The 27,106-nt window shown below is 34.3% G+C and overlaps 2 protein-coding genes across 3 annotated transcripts; both read left to right on the top strand.

The window, feature by feature from the left end:
* The first annotated feature begins 6,927 nt into the window (after positions 1-6,927).
* On the top strand, positions 6,928-9,187 carry LOC139877397 (reticulon-like protein B12). Of its 2 annotated transcripts, none has more exons than XM_071864817.1 (5): positions 6,928-7,051; positions 7,140-7,216; positions 7,931-8,108; positions 8,412-8,623; positions 9,015-9,187. In XM_071864817.1, the coding sequence occupies exons 2-5, from the start codon at positions 7,147-7,149 to the stop codon at positions 9,185-9,187; spliced, it is 633 nt and encodes a 210-aa protein (XP_071720918.1). In that variant the 5' UTR covers positions 6,928-7,051; positions 7,140-7,146. The 2 variants fall into 2 exon arrangements, with proteins under 2 accessions (XP_071720918.1, XP_071720917.1); XM_071864816.1 differs by having other exon boundaries at positions 7,928-8,108.
* Positions 9,188-10,390: 1,203 nt separating this feature from the next.
* LOC139876752 (mitochondrial uncoupling protein 1) lies at positions 10,391-22,305 on the top strand. Its single transcript, XM_071864129.1, has 9 exons — positions 10,391-10,570; positions 17,659-17,871; positions 18,049-18,127; positions 18,300-18,433; positions 18,539-18,637; positions 18,790-18,894; positions 19,280-19,354; positions 21,057-21,143; positions 21,916-22,305. The coding sequence occupies exons 1-9, from the start codon at positions 10,490-10,492 to the stop codon at positions 21,949-21,951; spliced, it is 909 nt and encodes a 302-aa protein (XP_071720230.1). The 5' UTR covers positions 10,391-10,489; the 3' UTR covers positions 21,952-22,305.
* Positions 22,306-27,106: the final 4,801 nt, after the last annotated feature.

Here is a 27,106-nt window from a genome sequence, read left to right as displayed (position 1 = left end):
AGAAATGGTCATAGCGCAGTGAAGTGTGAGGTCTACGGACCAGGGGTTAATAGAACGAAAGGAATAAATGGTGTCGGAACGAGTAATGGCGGAGCAAGTAGTGTCGGAGCAAGTTATGCCAATGTAGTTTGTTATAAATGTGGAAAACCGGGCCACATTATTAGAAATTGCCCGAACCAGGAGAACACGAATGGACAAGGCCGCGGAAGAGTTTTCAATATTAATGCGGCAGAGGCACAGGAAGACCCGGAGCTTGTTACGGGTACGTTTCTTATTGACAATAAATCTGCTTACGTTTTATTTGATTCGGGTGCGGATAGAAGCTATATGAGTAGAGATTTTTGTGCCAAATTAAGTTGTCCATTGACGCCTTTGGATAGTAAATTTTTACTCGAATTAGCAAATGGTAAATTAATTTCAGCAGATAATATATGTCGGAATCGAGAAATTAAACTGGTTAGCGAAACATTTAAGATTGATTTGATACCAGTAGAGTTAGGGAGTTTTGATGTGATAATCGGTATGGACTGGTTGAAAGAAGTGAAAGCAGAGATCGTTTGTTACAAAAATGCAATTCGCATTATACGAGAAAAAGGAAAACCCTTAATGGTGTACGGAGAAAAGGGCAACACGAAGCTACATCTTATTAGTAATTTGAAGGCACAAAAACTAATAAGAAAAGGTTGCTATGCTGTTCTAGCACACGTCGAGAAAGTACAAACTGAAGAAAAGAGCATCAATGATGTTCCCATTGCAAAAGATTTTCCCGATGTATTTCCGAAAGAATTACTGGGATTACCCCCACATCGATCCGTTGAATTTCAAATAGATCTTGTACCAGGAGCTGCACCAATAGCTCGTGCTCCTTACAGACTCGCACCCAGCGAGATGAAAGAACTGCAAAGCCAATTACAAGAACTTTTAGAACGTGGTTTCATTCGACCAAGCACATCACCGTGGGGAGCTCCTGTTTTGTTTGTCAAGAAGAAAGATGGTATATTCAGGTTGTATATCGACTACCGAGAGTTGAACAAACTTACCATCAAGAACCGCTACCCACTACCGAGAATCAACGACTTATTTGATCAACTACAAGGCTCGTCTGTTTATTCAAAGATTGACTTACGTTCCGGGTATCATCAAATGCGGGTGAAAGAAGATGATATTCCAAAGACTGCTTTCAGAACACGTTACGGTCATTACGAGTTTATGGTCATGCCGTTTGGTTTAACTAATGCACCAGCTGTGTTCATGGACCTTATGAACCGAGTGTGTGGACCATACCTTGACAAGTTTGTCATTGTTTTCATTGATGACATACTTATTTACTCAAAGAATGACCAAGAACACGGTGAACATTTGAGAAAGGTGTTAGAAGTATTGAGGAAGGAAGAATTGTACGCTAAGTTTTCAAAGTGTGCATTTTGGTTGGAAGAAGTTCAATTCCTCGGTCACATAGTGAACAAAGAAGGTATTAAGGTGGATCCGGCAAAGATAGAAACTGTTGAAAAGTGGGAAACCCCGAAAACTCCGAAACACATACGCCAGTTTTTAGGACTAGCTGGTTACTACAGAAGGTTCATCCAAGACTTTTCCAGAATAGCAAAACCCTTGACTGCATTAACGCATAAAGGGAAGAAATTTGAATGGAATGATGAACAAGAGAAAGCGTTTCAGTTATTGAAGAAAAAGCTAACTACGGCACCTATATTGTCATTGCCTGAAGGGAATGATGATTTTGTGATTTATTGTGACGCATCAAAGCAAGGTCTCGGTTGTGTATTAATTCAACGAACGAAGGTGATTGCTTATGCGTCTAGACAATTGAAGATTCACGAACAAAATTATACGACGCATGATTTGGAATTAGGCGCGGTTGTTTTTGCATTAAAGACTTGGAGGCACTACTTATATGGGGTCAAAAGTATTATATATACCGACCACAAAAGTCTTCAACACATATTTAATCAGAAACAACTGAATATGAGGCAGCGTAGGTGGATTGAATTATTGAATGATTACGACTTTGAGATTCGTTACCACCCGGGGAAGGCAAATGTGGTAGCCGATGCCTTGAGCAGGAAGGACAGAGAACCCATTCGAGTAAAATCTATGAATATAATGATTCATAATAACCTTACTACTCAAATAAAGGAGACGCAACAAGGAGCTTTAAAAGAGGGAAATTTAAAGGATGAAATACCCAAAGGATCGGAGAAGCATCTTAATATTCGGGAAGACGGAACCCGGTACAGGGCTGAAAGGATTTGGGTACCAAAATTTAGAGATATGAGAGAAATGGTACTTAAAGAAGCTCATAAAACCAGATACTCAATACATCCTGGAACGGGGAAGATGTACAAGGATCTCAAGAAACATTTTTGGTGGCCGGGTATGAAAGCCGATGTTGCTAAATACGTAGGAGAATGTTTGACGTGTTCTAAGGTCAAAGCTGAGCATCAGAAACCATCAGGTCTACTTCAACAACCCGAAATCCCGGAATAAAAATGGCAAAATATTACCATGGATTTCATCACTAAATTGCCAAGGACTGCAAGTGGTTTTGATACTATTTGGGTAATAGTTGATCGTCTCACCAAATCAGCACATTTCCTGCCAATAAGAGAAGATGACAAGATGGAGAAGTTAGCACGACTGTATTTGAAGGAAGTCGTCTCCAGACATGGAATACCAATCTCTATTATCTCTGATAGGGATGGCAGATTTATTTCAAGATTCTGGCAGACATTACAGCAAGCATTAGGAACTCTTCTAGACATGAGTACTGCCTATCATCCACAAACTGATGGGCAGAGCGAAAGTACGATACAAACGCTTGAAGACATGCTACGAGCATGTGTTATTGATTTCGGAAACAGTTGGGATCGACATCTACCGTTAGCAGAATTTTCCTACAACAACAGCTACCATTCAAGCATTGAGATGGCACCGTTTGAAGCACTTTATGGTAGAAAGTGCAGGTCTCCGATTTGTTGGAGTGAAGTGGGGGATAGACAGATTACGGGTCCGGAGATTATACAAGAAACTACCGAGAAGATCATCCAAATTCAACAACGGTTGAAAACCGCCCAAAGTCGACAAAAGAGCTACGCTGACATTAAAAGAAAAGATATAGAATTTGAAATTGGAGAGATGGTCAAGCTTAAAGTTGCACCTTGGAAAGGCGTTGTTCGATTTGGTAAACGAGGGAAATTAAATCCAAGGTATATTGGACCATTCAAGATTATTGATCGTGTCGGACCAGTAGCTTACCGACTTGAGTTACCTCAACAACTCGCGGCTGTACATAACACTTTCCACGTCTCGAATTTCAAGAAATGTTTTGCTAAAGAAGATCTCACTATTCCGTTAGATGAAATCCAAATCAACGAAAAACTTCAATTCATCGAAGAACCCGTCGAAATAATGGATCGTGAGGTTAAAAGACTTAAGCAAAACAAGATACCAATTGTTAAGGTTCGATGGAATGATCGTAGAGGACCCGAGTTCACCTGGGAGCGTGAAGATCAGATGAAGAAGAAATAACCGCATCTATTTCCAGAAGATTAGTCAACACCTTCAACAGCTTAAAATTTCGGGACGAAATTTATTTAACGGGTAGGTACTGTAGTGACCCGAACTTTTCCATGTTTATATATATTAATTGAGATTGATATTTACATGATTAAATGTTTCCAACATGTTAAGTAATCAAACTTATTAAGACTTGATTAATTGAAATATGTTTCATATAGACAATTGACCACCCAAGTTTACCGGTGATTCACGAACGTTAAAACTTGTAAAAACTATATGATGACATATATATGGATATATATATAGTTAACATGATACTATGATAAGTAAACATATCATTAAGTATATTAACAATGAACTACATATGTAAAAACAAGACTACTAACTTAATGATTTTTAAACGAGACATATATGTAAAGATTATCGTTGTAAAGACATTTAATGTATATATATCATATTAAGAGATATTCATACATGATAATATCATGATAATATAATAATTTAAAATCTCATTTGATATTATAAACATTGGGTTAACAACATTTAACAAGATCGTTAACCTAAAGGTTTCAAAACAACACTTACATGTAACGACTAACGATGACTTAACGACTCAGTTAAAATGTATATACATGTAGTGTTTTAATATGTATTTATACACTTTTGAAAGACTTCAATACACTTATCAAAATACTTCTACTTAACAAAAATACTTACAATTACATTCTCATTCAGTTTCATCAACAATTCTACTCGTATGCACCCGTATTCGTACTCGTACAATACACAGCTTTTAGATGTATGTACTATTGGTATATACACTCCAATGATCAGCTCTTAGCAGCCCATGTGAGTCACCTAACACATGTGGGAACCATCATTTGGCAACTAGCATGAAATATCTCATAAAATTACAAAAATATGAGTAATCATTCATGACTTATTTACATGAAAACAAAATTACATATCCTTTATATCTAATCCATACACCAACGACCAAAAACACCTACAAACACTTTCATTCTTCAATTTTCTTCATCTAATTGATCTCTCTCAAGTTCTATCTTCAAGTTCTAAGTGTTCTTCATATATTCTACAAGTTCTAGTTACATAAAATCAAGAATACTTTCAAGTTTGCTAGCTCACTTCCAATCTTGTAAGGTGATCATCCAACCTCAAGAAATCTTTGTTTCTTATAGTAGGTTATCATTCTAATACAAGGTAATAATCATATTCAAACTTTGGTTCAATTTCTATAACTATATCAATCTTATTTCAAGTGATGATCTTACTTGAACTTGTTTTCGTGTCATGATTCTGCTTCAAGAACTTCGAGCCATCCAAGGATCCGTTGAAGCTAGATCCATTTTTCTCTTTTCCAGTAGGTTTATCCAAGGAACTTGAGGTAGTAATGATGTTCATAACATCATTCGATTCATACATATAAAGCTATCTTATTCGAAGGTTTAAACTTGTAATCACTAGAACATAGTTTAGTTAATTCTAAACTTGTTCGCAAATAAAAGTTAATCCTTCTAACTTGACTTTTAAAATCAACTAAACACATGTTCTATATCTATATGATATGCTAACTTAATCTGTGAAAGTGAGTTATAGTCCCACTTTTAAAATCTAATATTTTTGGGATGAGAATACATGCAGGTTTTATAAATGATTTATAAAATAGACACAAGTACGTGAAACTACATTCTATGGTTGAATTATCGAAATCGAATATGCCCCTTTTTATTAAGTATGGTAATCTAAGAATTAGGGAACAGACACCCTAATTGACGCGAATCCTAAAGATAGATCTATTGGGCCTAACAAACCCCATCCAAAGTACCGGATGCTTTAGTACTTCGAAATTTATATCATATCCGAAGGGTGTCCCGGAATGATGGGGATATTCTTATATATGCATCTTGTTAATGTCGGTTACCAGGTGTTCACCATATGAATAATTTTTATCTCTATGTATGGGATGTGTATTGAAATATGAAATCTTGTGGTCTATTATTATGATTTGATATATATAGGTTAAACCTATAACTCACCAACATTTTTGTTGACGTTTTAAGCATGTTTATTCTCAGGTGATTATTAAGAGCTTCCGCTGTCGCATACTTAAATAAGGACGAGATTTGGAGTCCATGCTTGTATGATATTGTGTAAAAACTGCATTCAAGAAACTTATTTTGTTGTAACATATTTGCATTGTAAACCATTATATAATGGTCGTGTGTAAACAAGATATTTTAGATTATCATTATTTGATAATCTACGTAAAGCTTTTTAAACCTTTATTGATGAAATAAAGGTTATGGTTTGTTTTAAAATGAATGCAGTCTTTGAAAAACGTCTCATATAGAGGTCAAAACCTCGCAACGAAATCAATTAATATGGAACGTTTTTAATCAATAAGAACGGGACATTTCATATACTTAGTAATATTTATGAAAACATATAAAAGTTTGTTAATTGATAATTTATTATGCTGCAAAAATTATAAATGGTTCCGTTCGGGTTAAAAGTTTTTGATTATTGGATCAAAATGGTAAAATCTATAATTTAATACACCTTGAGGATATTGTCATATGTTCAAAGTTTTTGATTTTAGTTCTATATCCTGTTAATTTGGCCTATTAGTTTGATTTTCTTTTAGTATATGAGTTGGATTTGATTTGTTACTAAATGTTGCCGGAAACAAAAACCAGGGTGATATTTATATTCATGTGATGGTATTGGTTGCTTATACAATTCAACTTCGTAATAATTTTTTTTAATTTTGTTTATGTTTATGTTTATGTTTAATGTTAATTTTTATTTTATTTTGTTTATGTTTAATTTAATGTTTGTAATTAATTTGAGTTTGATTATTAATTGATTAAGAAAGAGATGAAGATGAAAAATCAACAAGTGGTCCCTGTACTTTTGAAGGATGAGAAAATGATAAAAGTATGAAACTGCCCACATGTGCAGATCATGTGATGAAATTTCAAGGAAAACGACATTCCTGTGGTGAGAGAGTATTAAGTAATCCAATGTAAAAAGGTCAAGTCTTTCATTCACACAATTTGACGTCCGTTAGAGGCAGGGACCACCCACTCTCGTTTTGTAAACCACAGGGACCACGAACCTCGAAAATGAATATCAGGGACCATTTATCCCATTTCATGTAAACTACAGGTACCATTTATCCAATTTTCTAAAAAAAACTAGTGATTGTATTAAGAAAGAGGATGTGTCATGTGTGTATGAAAGACTTGACCTTTTTACATTGGATTACTTAATACTCTCTCACCACACGAATGTCGTTTTCCTTGAAATTTCATCATTTATTTATTTATTTATTTATTTATTTAGATTTAGAAAAAGGCCAAAACACACCATTGTTTCTTTTTAATCTTTTAGGCTGTAATCTAAGAAACTAAACCCCACAGGTTTCAACCATCACTATTCTATATTTCTATTTGCAGTACAGTATTATTATCATCATCGTCATAAAATAAAGGTGAATACAGTAGTACCTTTACAGTTACAACTTTATATTTTTGTGAATTGTGATAGGATCCAGTTTCAGATCTTTGTTTGCTTTGCAGAATCTGAATGAGTTCATCAGATGTATTGTTGCTCAACAATCACTCAAGTATTCATCAGAATCTTGGAGGTGGACTTTGTAAGTACTGTCTTTCTAAATTTACATACATTTTTCAAATTTTTTTTTTTTTTTTTTTTTTTTTTTTTTTAATTCATGGATGATGGATCAAGATTCATTTTGATCTTCAATTTTGGTTCTAGAAAAAAGAAAATGTACAATTGAACTTCTCACTTGTTTTCAACTTCAATTTTGGCATAAACTCTTTAATGTTGGATTAAAAAAATGCAATTTAGGTTGATAGTGTGTTATATAGAAAAAATGCATGCCATATTAGTGTTTGGGAAGTAAACAGGTTGACATCAATATTTAGATGCCTTAATCTCAATTGCTCTACATCAACAAGCTTGATTTAATAAATTCCCAAAAAAATTCTAATATCATGGGGCCAAAAATTCATGTTGATCATAACTTTAGATATGAATCATGATCATCTTTGTGTTCTCCGATTACCGCTTCGATCATGAAGAATGTTGGACTTGTTGTGTGATCTTAAAACAGAACATATAATTTCAAAGTTGATAAGAAACTGATAGTGGTGTTTTGGTAGTGTTTTAGAAACGATTATTATGTGAAAATTAAATAATCAGAAGAATAAGATAATCACTGTAACTAAATTTATATTGTGCCAGTGGTAAATTTATAACAAGATATATAGGTCAATCTTATCCTGTAAAACTCATATATATGTATTGATTTATTTTGAAACTTATATATAAAACTTTCATACAGTAGCAGACGTGATTCTGTGGAGGCATAAAAATGTTACCACATCACTACTAGTAATAACGTGTGCTTCTTGGTTGATGTTTGAACGATCTGATTACACATTGTTATCATACATCTCCAATGTCCTCCTGCTTCTTCTTATAATTCTTTTCCTTTGGGCGAAATCAGCACAAATTCTCAACAGGTAATATAACTCATACCCACCCCCTATCTCAAAGATCATACAGTTTGACTTTTCAGGTCAAATGGACCAACTTTCTATTATAGATAGAGTCGATATGATTCTTCCTTTCTCTCAAGAAATGATACAAAGGAAAAACAAAATTTTATATGGAAATCCATAGCTATAATATTTGTATCATTACTTAAGTTGGATATTTCTCTGTTTGACCTTGACTTTGTGGGATTATAGTGCACTGTGCACTACACACATTTTGTATTTTGGGATTCATTTCATATGATATTTGTAAACGTTATAACTCAACAGACCCACACCGCCAATACCAGACTTACAAATTTCAGAAGAAACTATAAACGAGGCTGCAGCTCTGATTCGTGACCAAATAAACACGGTGCTGTCTATATCCCATGATGTTGCACTTGCTAAAGATCCAAAAATGTTTGCAAAAGTGGCTGCATATCTGGTTTTGATTTCTGTTATTGGAAGTTTAACCGATTTCCGTACATTATGCTACACAAGTAAGTTTTTCCACCTAATTTCAACCCATTTACTTGTGAATGGGTCAGTAACTCAGTAAGGGTTATGTTTTTGCATAACAAGTCAAATGCTCAAATTTGAATGATTAAGTAAACAGTTAAACAACATATCAAATGGGCCAAGATCTTCCTTCCAATATTTGGTTTTATTCATATAATCTTCTAAACTTTTCTTCCCCAATAAGTCAAGTTCTTCAACTGTATAATACTAATAAAGAAGAAGTTATAATTTGCATTAAAAGTGTACGTTATTCATATCAATCTAACCCAACTGGCCAACCCATAGAAATGGAGCCGTTACTAGTTTTCCACCTCAACTTGTCTGCAAAGATAGTGCGGGTATTGAATTAACTTTGAACCATCTTTTGAACAGGTACTTTTGTCATTCTGACGGTTCCGGTAGCATATGAGAGATATGAAAAACATGTTAATTCAAGTTTAACCAAGGTAATTATGAAGTTGAGGCAGTTGTATATAAATTTTGATGAGGAATGTATAAAGAAAGTAAGGAAGTGGATTCTTGTGAAGAAGAATAAACTGAGTTAGACTAATTCTTTAGCTTATTTTTGGTGGTGTTGTTCTATTTGTAAGTAAAGTAATTGTCTTCTTATATGAAGATTGAGGTTTTGGAGGTCATATATTTTTAATGTAACATGTTATATAAGTCGAGGAATGAATGATTATAATATATAATATATTTGATTTGAGAAAAACAAAATTGTTCAGAAAGGCAAAGTTGCAATATACATCCTTTCAGATCATTTATTTATTTATTTATTTATATTTATATAATAATAAAGCATAAAGAAAAACTGAATGGAAATAAGTAAATAAAGATTTTGGTTTATGTGATTGTTTTATTTACTTTCTAAACATTGAAGAATACGGAGTATTGTGATTATCTGTATTATATTCCATGTCGTCTAAAGTGTTTGTTGCAGTTAATTTTGATAGCTTAAATAGTTTAGGAAAAGCCGAACACCCAAAGGGTTATCCATATCTCTGCTATATGAATAACCGGTGCAGTATATAAATAAATAAATACATGAGGGTATTAGTGTTTCAATTGTGTATTAGTTTGTGCTATTATTATAATAGCTATATATGTGTGTGTGATACACCTAGTGTTTTGAGCATGTACTACATAAGTGTTGCAGAACTAGGGCAGAATTCAATTACTAGATGAGTACTTGATTTTTGCACATCGGCAAGTACTCGGTGAATCTCGGTCAAACTTGGTCAAACACGGCCAAAGCTCTGGAATACTTAGAAAATCGGCTAAAACTCGGTCAAAATGGGATTACTCCGAAGAAAAATCAATCAAACCTCGATCAAAATCGATTAAAGTCAAACTTGATAAACATTCAAGTACGCCCCGAATTTTTAAGTACTATGGATAAACTCCCTAAGGGCTAAGTTGCGATTTTTGCCACAATTTACTACGTATACACTTAGTTTATGCATAGATTGGATACCATTGATAATGCCCACTTTAATAACTTCATTTGATTTTGAATGATTAATAAAATTTAAAATATTTGTATTTGTAAACGTTCGGTGCTCACTTTGTGTTATAAAAAAACGGGGATGATTCTCACACACTATTTTTTGATCCTCACACACCAATTTACTTGAACTCCTCCCTAATAATAGGGTAGGGTGTGTGAGGATAAAAAACAGTGTGCGAGAATCATCCCCTATAAAAAAGGAGCCTTCAAAGTTGAAAATAAAAAAAATATAAATATATATGCTCATTGGTAAGTGTACACTTCACCTGGCCATTTTTTTGGGGAGATTCCCTTTTGATAAACCCTAAATCGGATTTAATAAATAAAAAAATTGGTAAGAATGGTGGGCGGTGGTTCTAAATCGGACATCTCATTCGCCGGTACTTTTGCTAGCAGTGCCTTCGCTGCTTGTTTTGCTGAGGTATTCATTTCAATCAATTACATTTTTTTTTTTAATACTATTTTTGTTACTTTGATCGCTTATAGTTGTGCTTGATTTCTGCAATTATGGTTCTTTATGTTATTTTTCATTACACATTACATATAATTGATTAACGTTTGCTACTTTATCGCTGATTTTGTAAACCCGAATTTATTTAGAGTTAATTCTGAGTTGTGTTTAATATTTTTTTTCTTTTCTGATCTGTAAAATAATGTTCTTATCATTTCCATTGAATGATTGCATGCATTATACTATCAAGCCTTACAAACATTGGACAAAATAGGCTGTAAGCCAAATATAAAAATTAATAATACAAGCTCTGTACACTTGATAGAGGCCCGCTATTAATCCCTTGTTGCTCGAGCTCCTCAAACTGGGGCAAAAGTCAGCAAATAAAGTCTACGGGAGAGCCTTCGTGAAGATATCGACATATTGAAGTAGTGAAGGGTCGTGAAAATATAAGACATTCCCGGCAACCACTTAATAATTGCGAACAGAGTGTATGTTTAACTCTATGTGTGTTGTCTGTTGGGCAGGACAAGCAGACATATGTATACAACACTAACAATAACATAATCAAAATAAACCAAATTGGCTGTGTAAAGAGACCAAGAACCAACATACCAATTTTAGTTAAAGCATTAAATTTGGTTTGACATAACATTTTGCCAATCATAATGTTTAAGAGCTTGGAAATGAGATTTAGGAAGAGGAGAAGAGTGTTGGAAGCTTCGACGAGCCCAACCCACCCACTATAGAGGACCTAGACTATACTAGACTCACTACACCAACACTTTGACGTTGGTTAGCCTTTAATTTTATAAATCCTTAGTACACAATGTACTTAGGCGACAGTGTCGACCATATATCTTTAGGCGGTATAACCGACCATGTATTACTTAGACGGCAGAGCCGACCATATAATAAGAACAACAAAAGTGCACTAAGAACTTAAACACAAACTAAGGCTTTGATCGGGAAACTTAATAAAAACACTTATATTAAATTACAATTACAATATTACTTACAAGCTTTCTCTTCTCTACTTTCGCTAACTCACACTCTTCTTCTCTTCTTCACAACTCACTTCTTATTTCACTCTCACAACTTACAAATGAACTCCTCACTCCTATTTATACTACTCCATGGAAACTTCTACACACTAGATATTTCCATGGATAAATATCTAGATGTTTCTTCACTTATAAATATCTAAATTATCTAGAATTTTCTTTTATATTCTAATATCTAGATATTTTCTTATACATATTAATATCTAGATATTTTACATATATACATCTACTAATTCCATATTATTTTATAATATCAAAATTGCATTGCATTTTAACACTCCCCTCAATGCAAATTTTCTTCCAACGATGTCTTGCAGACCATTCCAAGTGCTTCTCTGAATTTTGTAAACTTCGATTTACTTAGGCTCTTGGTGAATATATGTGCAACCTGTTCATCTGTCTTTGTTGGCACCATCTTGATCTCCCCTTCAAGAACCTTTTCGCGAACATAGTAATAGTGCACTTCTATATGTTTTGTTCTCGCATGAAAGATTGGATTTTCTGCTAGACGTATAGCTGATAGGTTATCGCAGAAAAGCTTTACTTGATAATCTGCTGATTGATGTAGATCCTCCATTAGTTGCTTCAACCAAGTAATTTCTTGCGTTGCTGATGCTGCCGACCGATATTCTGCTTCAGTGCTTGATAAGGATACTGTTGGTTGTCTCTTGCTGCACCATGATATTACTCCTGATCCAAAACTAAACATGTATCCCGTTGTTGACCGTCGTGTATCATAGTCTCCAGCATAATCAGCGTCACAATATCCAGTCACCCGACATTCTTTTGTTCTCTTATATAAAATGCCAAAGTTAATAGTGCCTTTAACATACCTTAAGATGCGTCGTACAACATCAAGGTGAGGCTTCTTCGGATTGCTCATGTATCGACTAACCACTCCAACTGCATAAGATATGTCTGGCCGGCTTAGTGTGAGATAAATAAGACTTCCGACCATCTTTCGATACATGGTAACATCTTGAAGACTTTTTCCTTCATTTGCTCGTAGTTTTGTATTCGGATCCATCGGAGTTGAGATAGGTTTGCAATTAAGCATTCCGTACTTTTGTAAAAGATCTCGCGCATATTTTTGTTGTCCTAGAAATAATCCTTCTCTTTTCTGCTCTATTTCGAGTCCAAGAAAATGTTTGAGTTCTCCAAGCTCCTTTATATGAAATCTGATAGACAGATTCTCTCTTGTTCTTTGGATCTCCTCATAGTGATCTCTCGTGATGATTAAGTCATCCACATATACTAGCACTATGGCTAGTTTTCCTTGATCTTGTTTCACAAATAAACTAGAATCTGAAGGAGAAACTGTGAAAGCACTTTGTACTAAGAACTCGCCAGTCTTCCCGTACCAAGCTCTTGGAGCCTGCTTCAAGCCATATAGTGCTTTCTTTAATTTGCAGACATGGTCAGGATGAGACTTGTTCTCAAAGCCTCTTGGTTGCTCCATATAAATTTCTTTGTCAAGTTCTCCATGTAAGAAAGCGTTCTTGACATCCATCTGCCACAGCTTCCAAGATTTGCTAGCGGCTAAAGCTAGTAGAGCTCGAATTGTTGTGATCTTCGCCACTGGACTAAACGTTTCTTCATAATCCAGCCCATATTGTTGAGAAAAACCTCTAGCAACAAGTCGAGCTTTATACCTTTCAATGGAGCCATCTGATCGAGTCTTCACCTTGTAAACCCATTTACAAGATATTGGTTTTACATCTTTTGGCTTTGGAACTAAACTCCATGTCTGGTTTTCTTTTAGTGCATTAATTTCTTCTTCCATCGCTTTCTGCCATTCTTGACTTTGTGCTGCTTCTTCATAAGTGGAAGGCTCAATAGGTATTGATTCATCCACATGAGCAGCATTGGCATACCTCGGATTAGGTTGCCTCGGCCTTGTTGATCTCCGTAATTCTTGCACATGCTCCTCGGCATCCATTTGGCTTGGACGAACCTCTTCGGATGTAGATTGATGTACCCCAGTTTTCCATGGACTCGTTTCTTTAGAGTACGATCCATCTCCTTCTTTAATTGGATCCGTTATGTGCTCTTTATGTTCTTCTTTCTCTTTTGGAACTTCTTCTAATCCATGAGATTCTGGAAGCTCTATCTTTTGAGGTGACCACCATGAAGAAGCTTCATCAAATACCACACTTCTTGAAGTATGACACTTTCCGGTATTTGGATCACAACATCTCCATCCTTTTCTTGATTCATCATAACCGACAAAAATGCACCGAATTGCCTTCTTATCAAATTTGCTTCGTAGATGATCTGGTACGAAGACATAATACACATCCAAAAACCTTGAGATGATTGACGGTTGGCTTGATCTTCCATAATCTTTCATATGGTGAAATATATCCCAACTTTGTTTGTGGGAGTCTGTTAATCACGTATGAAGCCGTCCTCATACATTCGGCCCAAAATCTTCCTGGTACATTCTTACCATGAAGCATACTTCGATAAGTTTCAGCAAGATGACGATTCTTACGTTCTGCCACTCCATTCTGTTGTGGAGTATTAGGGCAAGTTAATTGCCTTCTGATCTTGTGCTTCTCAAGATACATATTGAACTCAGTCGATAAATATTCTCTTCCATTATCTGTGCGTAAGCACCTAATCTTATTATTGAGCTCACTTTCTATCTTCTTCTTGAACTCTTTAAACTTCTGAAAAGTCTCAGACTTTTCCTTCATGAAGTAAACCCACACATACCTTGAGAAGTCATCAATGAATGTCACCATATACTTCATTCCTCCAAGTGATGTTTGTTTCACTGGGCCGAAGACATCTGAGTGTATGAGCTCTACTGGTGTTTTGGACTGATGTTGTGACTCCTTGAATGGCAATTGGTGAGCTTTTCCAAATTGACATCCAGCACATATTGTATCTGTTCGGATATCAATTTGAGGAAGCCCATTTACTATGTGTTTCACCATCATCTCCTTTAACTTGTTGTAGCCCACATGCCCAAGACGTTCATGCCAAAGATCAGCCGTCTCATTCTTTCGAGTCTTATCCACATATGTTGTTTCAGCAGATAGTACATAGACCGACTCTATTCTTCTTCCTTGCATAATTGGATTGCCAACCACCTTCACTCTCTTGAATACGGACACATCTTCTGGTCCAAAGAGCACATAATTCCCTTCTGCTGTCAATTGTGGTACTGACAGTAAATTCTTCTTTAGACCAGGGACAAGATACACTTTCTCGAGTTGGAGCTTATGAGAGCTACCTTCATTTGGAATTATTGTCTTTCCAATGTGAGAAATAGACAACCTTGAATTGTCGGCTGTCAACACGACTCTCTTTCCTTTGTAATCATCCATTTCTTGCAGCTTCGTCTCATCATTGGTCATATGATTTGAGCACCCAGAATCGATGATCCAATCATCTTTGTAGTTTATTGTTGACTTTAAGGTTGCTGCAAGAGCTTGATCATCCATGCCAGCTTCAACAGAAAATCCAGCTTCTGCATCCCATGTTTCCTCATTAATGGTTGCTTCAAATGTGACCTCTTTCTTCTCATCTCTTGCGGTGGCCACATTTCCTTCAAAAGTTCGCCTTTTGGGGAATTTACAATCTCGAGCAAAATGACCCTTCTTGCCACAATTGAAGCATTCACCATTCTTTCTCTTATCATTTTCTCCATATTGTTGGCGATGATCTCTTCTTCCTTGTTGAGCTCCCCGAGCTCCCCCTGAAGCGTTGCCTTTTGACTTTGGGTGACTCTTCCATCCATATGTCTGACTTTCTTTAATCGCCTCTTGTCTTCGAGATGTTGCTTTCTTCTTATTGGTGAAGAGTGCTTCTTCTTCACCTTTTATGCTCAATTCATTCATCTGCTTGGCTAATGCCTCTTGGTTAGCCAATAAATTCTCCAGCTCTATTAATGATGGTTGAGTAGGCCATCCTCTCACAGCGGCTATAAATCCATTATACTCGGATCTTAGGCCGTGGATGATAATTCTCTTCATCCTTGCTTCACTCACTTTCTCTTCAGGAGCAAGTTGAGATATCTCACGGCAGATAGATTTCACCTTGGTGAAATACTGAGAAATAGACAGACTTCCTTGTGAGATACCCGCGAGCTCATTTTCCAAGAGCTGGAGGCGTGCTTCATTCTTCTTTGAAAATAACTTGTCAAAAGTTTCCTAAGCGGCCTTTGGTGTTTTCTCGTCACGAATGTGCTCCAATAGATCCTCCTCGATTGTAGTCTTCAGTATAAATAAAGCCTTCCCAGCCTTGATGTTCCATTTTCTTAAGGCTTCGGCATTTTCTTTCGGTGGAGGCGTTGTGTCACTGCCAGCAACTATTTCCCATAAATCCTGTCCTTGTAAGTAGGATTCTATACAAGTCCGCCAATAACCATAGTTGTGGTTATTGAGACTCTTGATTCCACTGCTCGTACTTGCAAGATCTGTCATCATGACGTCCAACGTTCAATAAGTTTGGTCCCAGACCGATGAGCTTTCACAGTTCCTAACTGTGCTCCGACAGAATCTCCCTTAGAGCCTTGGTGAAAACAAGTCGATGTAAACGTCCAACATTTACCGATGAGTACCTCTACTAGCAATGGTCCCGAACGACCCGCTCTGATACCAATTGTTGGAAGCTTCGACGAGCCCAACACACCCACTATAGATGACCTAGACTATACTAGACTCACTACACCAACACTTTGACGTTGGTTAGCCTTTAATTTTATAAATCCTTAGTGCACAATGTACTTAGGCGACAGTGTCGACCATATATCTTTAGGCGGTATAACCGACCATGTATTACTTAGGCGGCAGAGCCGACCATATAATAAGAACAACAAAAGTGCACTAAGAACTTAAACACAAACTAAGGCTTGATCGGGAAATTTAATAAAAACACTTATATTAAATTACAATTACAATATTACTTTCTCTTCTCTACTTTCGCTAACTCACACTCTTCTTCTCTTCTTCACAACTCACTTCTTATTTCACTCTCACAACTTACAAATGAACTCCTCACCCCTATTTATACTACTCAATGAAAACTTATACACACTAGATATTTCCATGGATAAATATCTAGATATTTCTTCACTTATAAATATTTAAATTATCTAGAATTTTCTTTTATATTCTAATATCTAGATATTTTCTTATACATATTAATATCTAGATATTTTACATATATACATCTACTAATTCCATATTATTTTATAATATCAAATTTGCATTGCATTTTAACAAAGAGTAGTAACATCATATGGGTCATGGTGGGCTATAGGAGGCTGCTAGTCAGTTTGGGTTGGTGGAGTGATTGGAGGGTTGTCGGGCCTGCTGTTGGACAGAAGCAGAAAAAGAAAAAGTGTAATTAAGCCCATCTGTAGATTTGGGCTGAGAAGGTATTGGGCCCAAAGCGATGTTACAAGCGAGGAGTAGTTCTAAATTGTCAAAGGATTGGTCACATGTTCAAGGAAATGATAAGAAGGGGTGTGTTAGGTCTCATATAGTCAAGTAGGATTACAGATTCATCAAAGGTGACATTGCGAGATATAGTCATTTTGTTTGTAGCAATATCAAGACATCAATATTTTCGGTGATTGGTGAGATTATAACATGGTGATCTTTGTTGTATTGTTTAACCGAAGGTATTATGTATTAAATCTCAGTTTTTGGTTAGATATTTAGCAAGTGTGTTGCCATGAAAAGTGCTTCGGTCCAATATTGGGGAGGGAGATGTGCTTGAATTAAAAGAGCACGAATAAAGTTATTAATTGTTTGAGTTTTTCTTCAGTTTTCCGTTTTGTTGTGAGGTTTTAGGAAATGAGAAACGAAATCGAAAACCAATTATAATTAACGATATTTGTTTAGTGGGTATTGTCAAGTTGTGCCCCCATGATCACATTAAACTGCTCTAATTTCCGTGTTATTTTTTTTTTATTTTTATTTTTTAATTTCATAAGCACGGAAATGTATAAATTTATTGATAATTGATATGAATTAACAGATATGCACAATTCCATTGGACACTGCTAAAGTTAGGCTTCAGCTGCAAAAAAAAGGAATAGAGGGAATTGCATTACCCAAATATCGAGGAATGCTTGGTACAGTCGCAACCATTGCAAAGGAGGAAGGTCTTGCTTCTTTGTGGAAAGGGATTGTACCTGGCTTACATCGTCAATGCTTGTATGGAGGTTTAAGAATCGGTCTGTATGAACCCGTACGTTTACCTTTCTTCTATTCTTCTATTCTATTCTATTCTATTCATGCTGCCAAAAGAAACAATCTTTTACTTTCACTCTGAATGTTCTAAAGAGTAATGGTTACGACCCTTTTTAACTTAAATGATAAACGTACTTGTTTTTAATTCTCTTCTTGTTATATTATTATGTTACAGATTAAAAACTTGTATGTGGGTGATAACTTTGTTGGAGACGTTCCTTTGACTACTAAAATACTTGCAGGGCTTACAACTGGTAAGGAAGGAGATTACTTTCTTGTATTTATCTGATGAATTTTCAGAAAAAGATAATAATATCTTTTCGACCAAGTTTTGTCAATAACATATTGGTGATTACCGACCATGTTATAATTATAAACAAATAAATAAATGGTTAATTGCTAGTATTAATTTTTTCTTGTGGGTAGGTGGTCTTGCAATTGCAGTAGCAAATCCTACTGATCTCGTCAAGGTACGCCTACAAGCTGAAGGAAAACTACCAGCTGGCGTTCCAAGGCGTTACTCTGGAGCGTTAAATGCGTATTCGACTATAGTCAGACAGGTTGGTACCTACCTACATTTTTTTTTTATTATTGTTATTGACATTTTGTAGCTTATATTTCTGAACATTTTAATGTCTATTTATTTATTTATTTATTTATTTCAGGAAGGTGTTAAGGCTCTGTGGACCGGCCTTGGACCTAATGTTGCGCGCAATGCTATAATAAATGCTGCTGAGTTAGCCAGTTATGACCAAGTGAAGCAGGTAAATTTCTAACCCATACATACATTCATTGATTCACCTAAGTTACTTATGGTTATATATGCTGGTGTGTTGTGTAACTTGTGTAATATATGTTTAATATGTTGACACTCATTCATTGAATTGAATTGAATATTACAACAAAATGCATGCAGACAATTCTGAAGCTCCCTGGGTTCACTGACAACGTTCTCACCCATCTCCTATCTGGTTTAGGTGCTGGTTTTTTTGCAGTTTGCATTGGGTCTCCTGTTGATGTGGTACTACTTCAGATCTTATACCACCTCCCATTATTACATATCCTTAATATATTTAACTATTTACAACACTGCCTGAAACCCATTTTGTCCATAATTTTAAATTTGTCTGTATATAATTATTAGTATGTTTAGTTTAAGTTACGCAAGTGCACAATGCTATAACCTTTTCACGTGATTTTTATTTTTATTTTTATTTTTGTATTGGGAAAAAGATTTGGAATTGTGATTATTTGTTTCACATAAGGTTATCTAGATACGTATGTCAATGAAGCTGCTGCTACTATATGTCAATTCAAGTGAAACTGTATCTACAGTTGTTCTGGATTGAACCTTTTCTTCACGTACGTTCATTGATAAGAAATTTTGGTGTTAATAATTATTGCAGGTCAAGTCAAGAATGATGGGAGATTCAACTTACACAAGCACAATTGATTGTTTTGTGAAGACCTTGAAAAACGACGTAAGTTATCTCCAATTTGTAGAAATAATATAAAGTTTTAGTATTATAATATCATAATATATATAATTTAGATAACTCCTGCTCACCTAAAAGAAAAGTTATGATTAACCTGCAAGTTACACCGCCTGTTGATAGATTCTATAGTATGCAAGAAACTTCAAGTGTTTGAGGTTTGAATTTAGATTCCAGACAATTAAACATCATGAGGCGTGACTAAATAACCGAATGTAGTAATTTTTGTAGGTCTGAGTAATTATATATATATATATATATATATATATATATATATATATATATATATATATATATATATATATATATATATATATATATATATATATATATATATATATAGGGTGTGGATCCATGGAGAACCAAAGGTAGTAGAGAACCCATGGAACTAGTGCAGATTCAGCCAATCTGCTGCAGGTTGACATATATATATATATATATATATATTTTTTTTTTTTTACAGATCGACTTTTTTTCTGTTTTTTTTATGCAGATTGAGTCAATCTGCGTGCAGATTGAGTCAATCTGCGTTTTTTTTGCAGTTTTTTTTTTTTTGCAGATCGTCTTTTTTTCCTGTGCAAATTGACTTTTTTTTTTGTGCAGATTGAGTCAATCTGCGTTTTTTTTTGCTTTTTTTTTTTTTTTTTTTTTGCAGATCGTCTTTTTTTCCTGTGCAGTTTGAGTTTTTTTTTTTTACGCAGATTGACTTTTTTTGGCATTTTTTTTGCAGTTTTTTTTTTTTTTTTGCAGATTGATTTTTTTTTCTGTGCAGATTGATTTTTTTTTTCAGATTTTTTTTTCCATAGATTGAAGCTCAATCTCCACATAAATTGAAGTTCAATCTATGAGTTCTCTACATACTCTAGTTCTCTAGGGATCCTTTCACTATATATATATATATATATATATATATATATATATATATATATATATATATATATATATATATATATATATATATATATAGTGGACCAATCCATGGATAAACACTAAATGGGGCACAAACTGGATAAGTAAAATTTCAAATTTTTTTTAATAAAAAAAACGATCCTTTAATATGCAAATAGAAGAAAACGAAAAAATTTTAAAAAGTTTTTGAACAAAATCGTTCGAAAATCGATGATGAATGGTAAACATCGATGATGAATGGTAAAAATTGATGATGAATGGTAAAATTAACCATTCATCTGGTTAATTTATCATTCATTTTTGTTCGCGATGAATGATAAAATTAATCAATGCTAAAAAAAGCAGATGAATGGTTAATTTAACCATTCATCTGGTTTTTTTTAGCATTGATTAATTTTATCATTAATCGTAAACAAGATGAATGATAAATTAACCCGATGAATGGTTAATTTTACCATTCATCATCGATTTTTGAAAGATTTTGAACTTTTTTTTTTATTAAAAAAATTGATTAGAGGTGCATTTTAATGCAGATTTATGAATGTAAAAAAAAATTCAAAAAAAAAAAAAATTTTATTTTGCTTATCCGGTTTGTACTCCTTTTAAGCTTATCCATGGATCGTGCCCCTATATATATATATATATATATATATATATATATATATATATATATATATATATATATATATATATATATATATATATATGTCTCGTGTTTATTTTGATGACAACAGATAAAATAAATCCTTATGATGCTCGTGTAAAAAAAATTTGTTCACAGGGGCCTCTGGCATTCTACAAAGGCTTTATTCCAAACTTCGGACGGTTGGGTTCTTGGAATGTTATCATGTTTCTAACTCTTGAACAGGTTGGTATATATATTATTTTATTTTATTATACCTTTATATTTCCAGTTAGATATAAAAACATTTCCAAATAGTGAACACCATCATAGGTGATAGGTGATACTAATTATATTAAATATTCTTATTATTATTTCAACCAGCAAAAACATACCAAAAAGCATTTCCGACAGCATATATATTCTATTTGTTATAATTCAGTAGGCTTATAACTACCTTTAGTGGTTTGATTCTTGATCTTATAATTCAGTAGGCTTATAACTACCTTTAGTGATTTGATTCTTGATTAAGAATACTAATAATGAAGTGTAAGAACAAAGATGATAATGGAGAGAAAGAAAGAAACACTTTGTAAGTGTGAGAAATGGTGCAAGTTTAATGCTTGCATTCATGGCTATTTATAGCAAAAATATCACAAGTTTAGGTAATACAATAATATTACTTTTGTGTATCAATAATTGACTATCCATTTATATATATATATTTATATATTATAACACTATTATATTATATTATATTATTATGGCTGATGACCTGACTATATTATGTATTTAAAAGAGCACATTTCCAATCACCTCTTACTTGTCATGTCATACTTGTTTGTCAATACATACTACTTATATGGATGGATGCATGATTGATGCCTTGGCTATTATTATTATTATTCAATGAACAACATTTGGAAACCTTATTAGTTTTTGTTCTCCCTGTTCAATCAAACTCTAATAATATGTTGTATTTCCAACTAATTTTGTTACACTCACTTGTGGTGGACAGGCTAAGAAGTATGTTAAAAGCCTAGAGTCGGCTTGAATATAATAACAAGAAACACAAATTCACCGGTTAGAGTAGACAAGACCCATGGCTGCCCAGCCAGCTTTTCAATAAATTCCCGATGATGACTACCATTGTTAAAGACAGATTTTGTATCAGATTATTAAGTTGGAACTATTCAACAGGATCGATGGTTTAGGATTTTTTTTTTTTTATTTTTTTTTTATCTGGAAGTTTTATGATTTTGCTTGCTACGATAGGAGCATCTCTCCTAATAATCGTAGCTGATAGAATTATGTGATCGTTCCCAAAATGCTAAGCTGATGGTCATGACAAATTACAATCATTTATGTCGCGGTGCTAATAAGATGCAAGTGCAATTTTTGTCAAAAACTTGAGGCTGTACAATGAGCTGGCTAGGTTGATAGATAGTTTCAATGTATTGAACCAATGTAGCACCTATGAAGTTGAGACTCGCCATGTGGAAGCTTTGAATTTAAAATAGGTGCAGGTTCAATCCCTACTCGTGACAAGAATTCACAACTCTTGTGGTAGTGGAATGATGATTGCCCGTGTCACTTGTGTGTCGGTGCAAAAAAAAACCGGATCCGAAAAAAAATCGAAAAAAAAACGGAACCGGATTTGACAGGATCCGGATTTAGTCAGAACCGGATCCGGTTCCTGGTCCGATCCGGATCGACCGGATCTATACGTTGGAAGGGGACCGGATTTTTTCCGGATAAAAACCGGATAAAATCCGGATTTTTTTGAACCGGATAAAATCCGGATTTTGGAGCCGTTCGACTTTCAAAAAAAAATAGCCGTTTATATCCGTTTTTTTTTTTTGCAGTTTTTTTATTTTTTTGGGACCATTTTACCCCTTCAAGTGTAGTATAAATAGATGGTATTGGGTTTTGGTTGAAAGCACACCATCTAATTCTCTCTATTCTCTCTAAATCTCAAAATACTCTATTATTATACTATAATTACTCACTAAACTCTACTTACTAATCCTATAATGGATATTTCACAAGCATCCGACTCCGCTTCCGTTGCCCAATCTTCACAACGTTATACCAACAACGATGTTCGTATGATCAAAAATACGAGTCGAAAAGGGGACGTTTGTGTAACATCCCAATTATTTAAGGTATTATTTTATGAAATTTTATTATTTTATATATACATGGATGGAATGATTTTGTATAAATAAATGGACAAGAGTTAAGTTTGTTAGTTAAGTTAGAAGGGACTAAAGGTGCAAAATTAGAATTAAGGACCTCCCATAATAGAGTTTTGATGGGAAGGGTAGAAAGTGCAAATAAGGCAAAGTTATTTTAATAAAAGAAGTGAAAATGCTGGAAAATCATTTTATTTACAGAAAATTGATCAGTGTGTGTGTGTGTGTGTCGACATCTTCAAGAGGAGAAGGAGAATTCATCAATTGATGAAATTGTGTTCATGCAATCATAAATTAGTGAAATCTAAGGCATTCTAAGCATCCTAGCAAGTCTTAACTCTTCAAATTTCTCTTCTTTGTGCACAATTAGGGTTCTTGAACTCTTAAAGGTAAGGTATGAACTTTTGTATCTATGTATCACTAAGATTGGATGTTCTTGATGAATCTCTAGCTTAAAGGTTGTTGTTTGTTGAAATTGTGCACACTTGAATGATTTAGAACGAATTTGTTAATGATTTTGGAAGTTAGTTCATGTATGAACTTACATTTTGAGTGTATGGTATGAATGTGGTGAAATTGGTGATATTCTAGCTTAGAATCAAGTCATGCACACTAAGTGTTTGATGAAATGCCTCAATGAAATGTTTATGTGTTCTAGTTGATAATTATGAAGAAGAAAGTTCATGTATGAATTGTTGTTATTGTTGTAAGTTATGGAATTTGGATAATTGATGATTTAGGGTTGCTAGTAATGGAAATGGATTTATGCACATTTTGATGTTTAATGGAATATTTGAAAGAATTGCATGTTATGATTATAAGAGATGAACTAGAGATTTGTATGATTAAGGAAATGATGTTGGCTTGATAATGTTGTTATATTGGAAAAGGTAAGTTAAAATGCTATGTATGTAAGTGTTTATATGTATATAGTAGCAAATAGGGGGATTAAGTAAATGTATATGTGTATGAAGGTGTGAAAGTTTATGAATGTTGTAATTTTGATTGAGTTATGTTATTGATGAGATTAGCTCATGTATAGGTGCTAATCAAGGTAAAGGAGCCTCAAGTGATCAAGGAAATCCGTTTAATCAAGGTGAGTTTATAGGGGGTAAAATGGGCGGGTCAAGAGTGGCTTAGTGTTCTCGGATTGCATCCGTGCAAGAGAGTAACGACTAAGTGCACTAGTTGAGTAGCTTAGATAGAATTATTAGGTTCACCTAATAATTGTATCTATGGTTGATGTGTAGCTTAGGCAAGATTATTACTTTGCTAGTAATCTTGTCTATGGTATGATTTAGCTTAGACACTTTAAGTGTCTATGTATGTTTATGAGAATGAAATGAGATTATGGTAGCTTAGGCATAAGAGTATGCCTATGGTTAGCTTAGACATGATTACTAGGGTCGGCCTAGTAAGTTATGTCTATGGTAAGTAAGAGTCGGATCCGAAAGTAAGTAAGCAACCGTTAGGTTGAAAGACAAGTAATGTGATTGTTATGCCCAATGTATTATGCTATATTATAAACCTATAACTCACTAAGTGTAAAAGCTTACCCCCGTGTTGTTTATGTTTTTAGGAACAAAAGGTTATCGAGAAGGCAAGGAACCCGTTTGAGGCTAGAGGAGCATTGGCATTGTAGTGAGTGGTAATGCAAGTCTCTATTTTGAATCAAGCTCTAATGGTACCGCTTATCAACGCCAAGTCTTATGTATTTGATATTTATGCTTCCGTCAAGTTTTGGGACCAAATGATGTATTTGAAATGTGTAAACACGTTTTCTTGACTTAAACGATGTTCGTAATGTTGAATGATGTAAGAAACTGGTTTAATCAAGTTTAAATATGCTTTATGATGATATAATGCGTTTTGAGCTGATAAATTGGTCAAATTGTGGTTTTGAAATTGTGTTGCAGATCAGTCCCAGCTCACGTTATACGTCGCGCCGCGACAATGTGTGCCGCGCCCCGGCCTTGAACGTATTTTGGAAACAGAAAGGCTGCTAAACATGGGATAAAATCCCTTTATATGTCGCGCCGCGACAAAAGGAGCCGCGCCGCGGTAAATAACTGGGTCTGGGCAGACACCAATTTAAAAAAAAAATAAAAAAATTTATCGTTTAGAATGGCGTTAAAAGTTGGTATCAGAGCTATGGTTTAAGGGACTTGGATAACCCACGATAGGGATTATCTAGGCTTAAACCATTGTTGTTAAAGGGTAAGCGGTTTAGGACTTGCATGAATGTTAAGGTCGAATGATTGTGCCATGCTCCATAGGATAGAGTCGTTGACGAGACCTTTAGTGTAATGTTTAGGTTGTGGATGACTTGAACGAAGAGTCTAATACTCATTAGCCATGGGTCATGATAGATTAAATGCGTAATAAGATGGGGTAATGACGACCGGCCATTGCCATTACTTCATTTTAGTACGCATTGACGTCTACTATGGTCATCGTGAAATGAGTTAGGAATTCTTCCGGTTACCTTAGTTATGGTAAATGATAATGCTAAAAACGAACATATAATTCATAGCATTATTCCTCAAGAAAGACAAGCTTTTAGTTGCAATTGTTCTATTTACAAGTAATATTCGTTTAAATAATAAAAGGTGAAGACAAAAGACAGATTCGACGAATTGAAGACGCAAACGACCAAAAAGCTCAAAAGTACAAAATACAATCAACGAGGTTCCAATTATTGATAAGAAACGTCTCAAAATTACAAGAGTACAAGATTCAAAACAAAAAGTACAAGATATTAAATTGTACGCAAGGACGTTCGAAAATCTGGAACCGGGACCAGAGTCAACTCTCAACGCTCGACGCAACGGACTAAAAATTACAAGTCAACTATGCACATAAATATAATATAATATTTAAATAATTCTTATAATTATTTAATATATTATATTTATTTATAAAACCGTCGGCAGAAGAAAACAACCAAATGTGAGCCTCCCCAGCTGGCCATGCGATCGCATGGCCTTGAAGAGCAAAGCTCATGCGATCGCATGAGCTCCTTTTTCAGTTCACAGGCCTATAAATTCGCAGTTTGGTGAACGTAAAATCCATCCTATCTCTCTATCTTACAAACGTAATATATATATATATATATATATATATATATATATATATATATATATATATATATATATATATATATATATATATATATATATATATATATATATATTATAATTTTAATTTTAATTTTAATTCTAATAATAAGGGTATGTTAGCGAATGTTGTAAGGGTGTAAGTCGAAATTCTGTCCGTGTAACGCTACGCTATTTTTAATCATTGTAAGTTATGTTCAACCTTTTTAATTTAATGTCTCGTAGCTAAGTTATTATTATGCTTATTTAATCCGAAGTAATCATGATGTTGGGCTAATTACTAAAATTGGGTAATTGGGCTTTGTACCATAATTGGGGTTTGGATAAAAGAACGACACTTGTGGAAATTAGACTATGGGCTATTAATGGGCTTTATATTTGTTTAACTAAATGATAGTTTGTTAATGTCAATATAAAGATTTACAATTGGGCGTCCCTATAAATAACCATTTACACTCGATCGGACACGATGGGCAGGGTATTTATATGTACGAATAATCGTTCATTTAACCGGACACGGGAATGGATTAATAGCCACTAGAATAATTAAAACAGGGGTGAAATTATGTACAAGGACACTTGGTATAATTGATAACAAAATATTAAAACCTTGGGTTACACTCAGTCGACATCCTGGTGTAATTATTAAACAAAGTATTAAAATCTTGTTACAGTTTAAGTCCTCAATTAGTTGGAATATTTAACTTCGGGTATAAGAATAATTTGACGAGGACACTCGCACTTTATATTTATGACTGATGGACTGTTATGGACAAAAACCAGACGGACATATTAAATAATCCAGGACAAAGGACAATTAACCCATGGGCATAAAACTAAAATCAACACGTCAAACATCATGATTACGGAAGTTTAAATAAGCATAATTCTTTTATTT

This window comes from Rutidosis leptorrhynchoides, chromosome 11 (assembly GCF_046630445.1).
Source record: "Rutidosis leptorrhynchoides isolate AG116_Rl617_1_P2 chromosome 11, CSIRO_AGI_Rlap_v1, whole genome shotgun sequence".
NCBI classification, from domain to species: Eukaryota; Viridiplantae; Streptophyta; class Magnoliopsida; order Asterales; family Asteraceae; genus Rutidosis; species Rutidosis leptorrhynchoides.
Note: the sequence above shows the minus strand (reverse complement) of the source record. Positions and strands in the feature narration are given on the sequence as shown.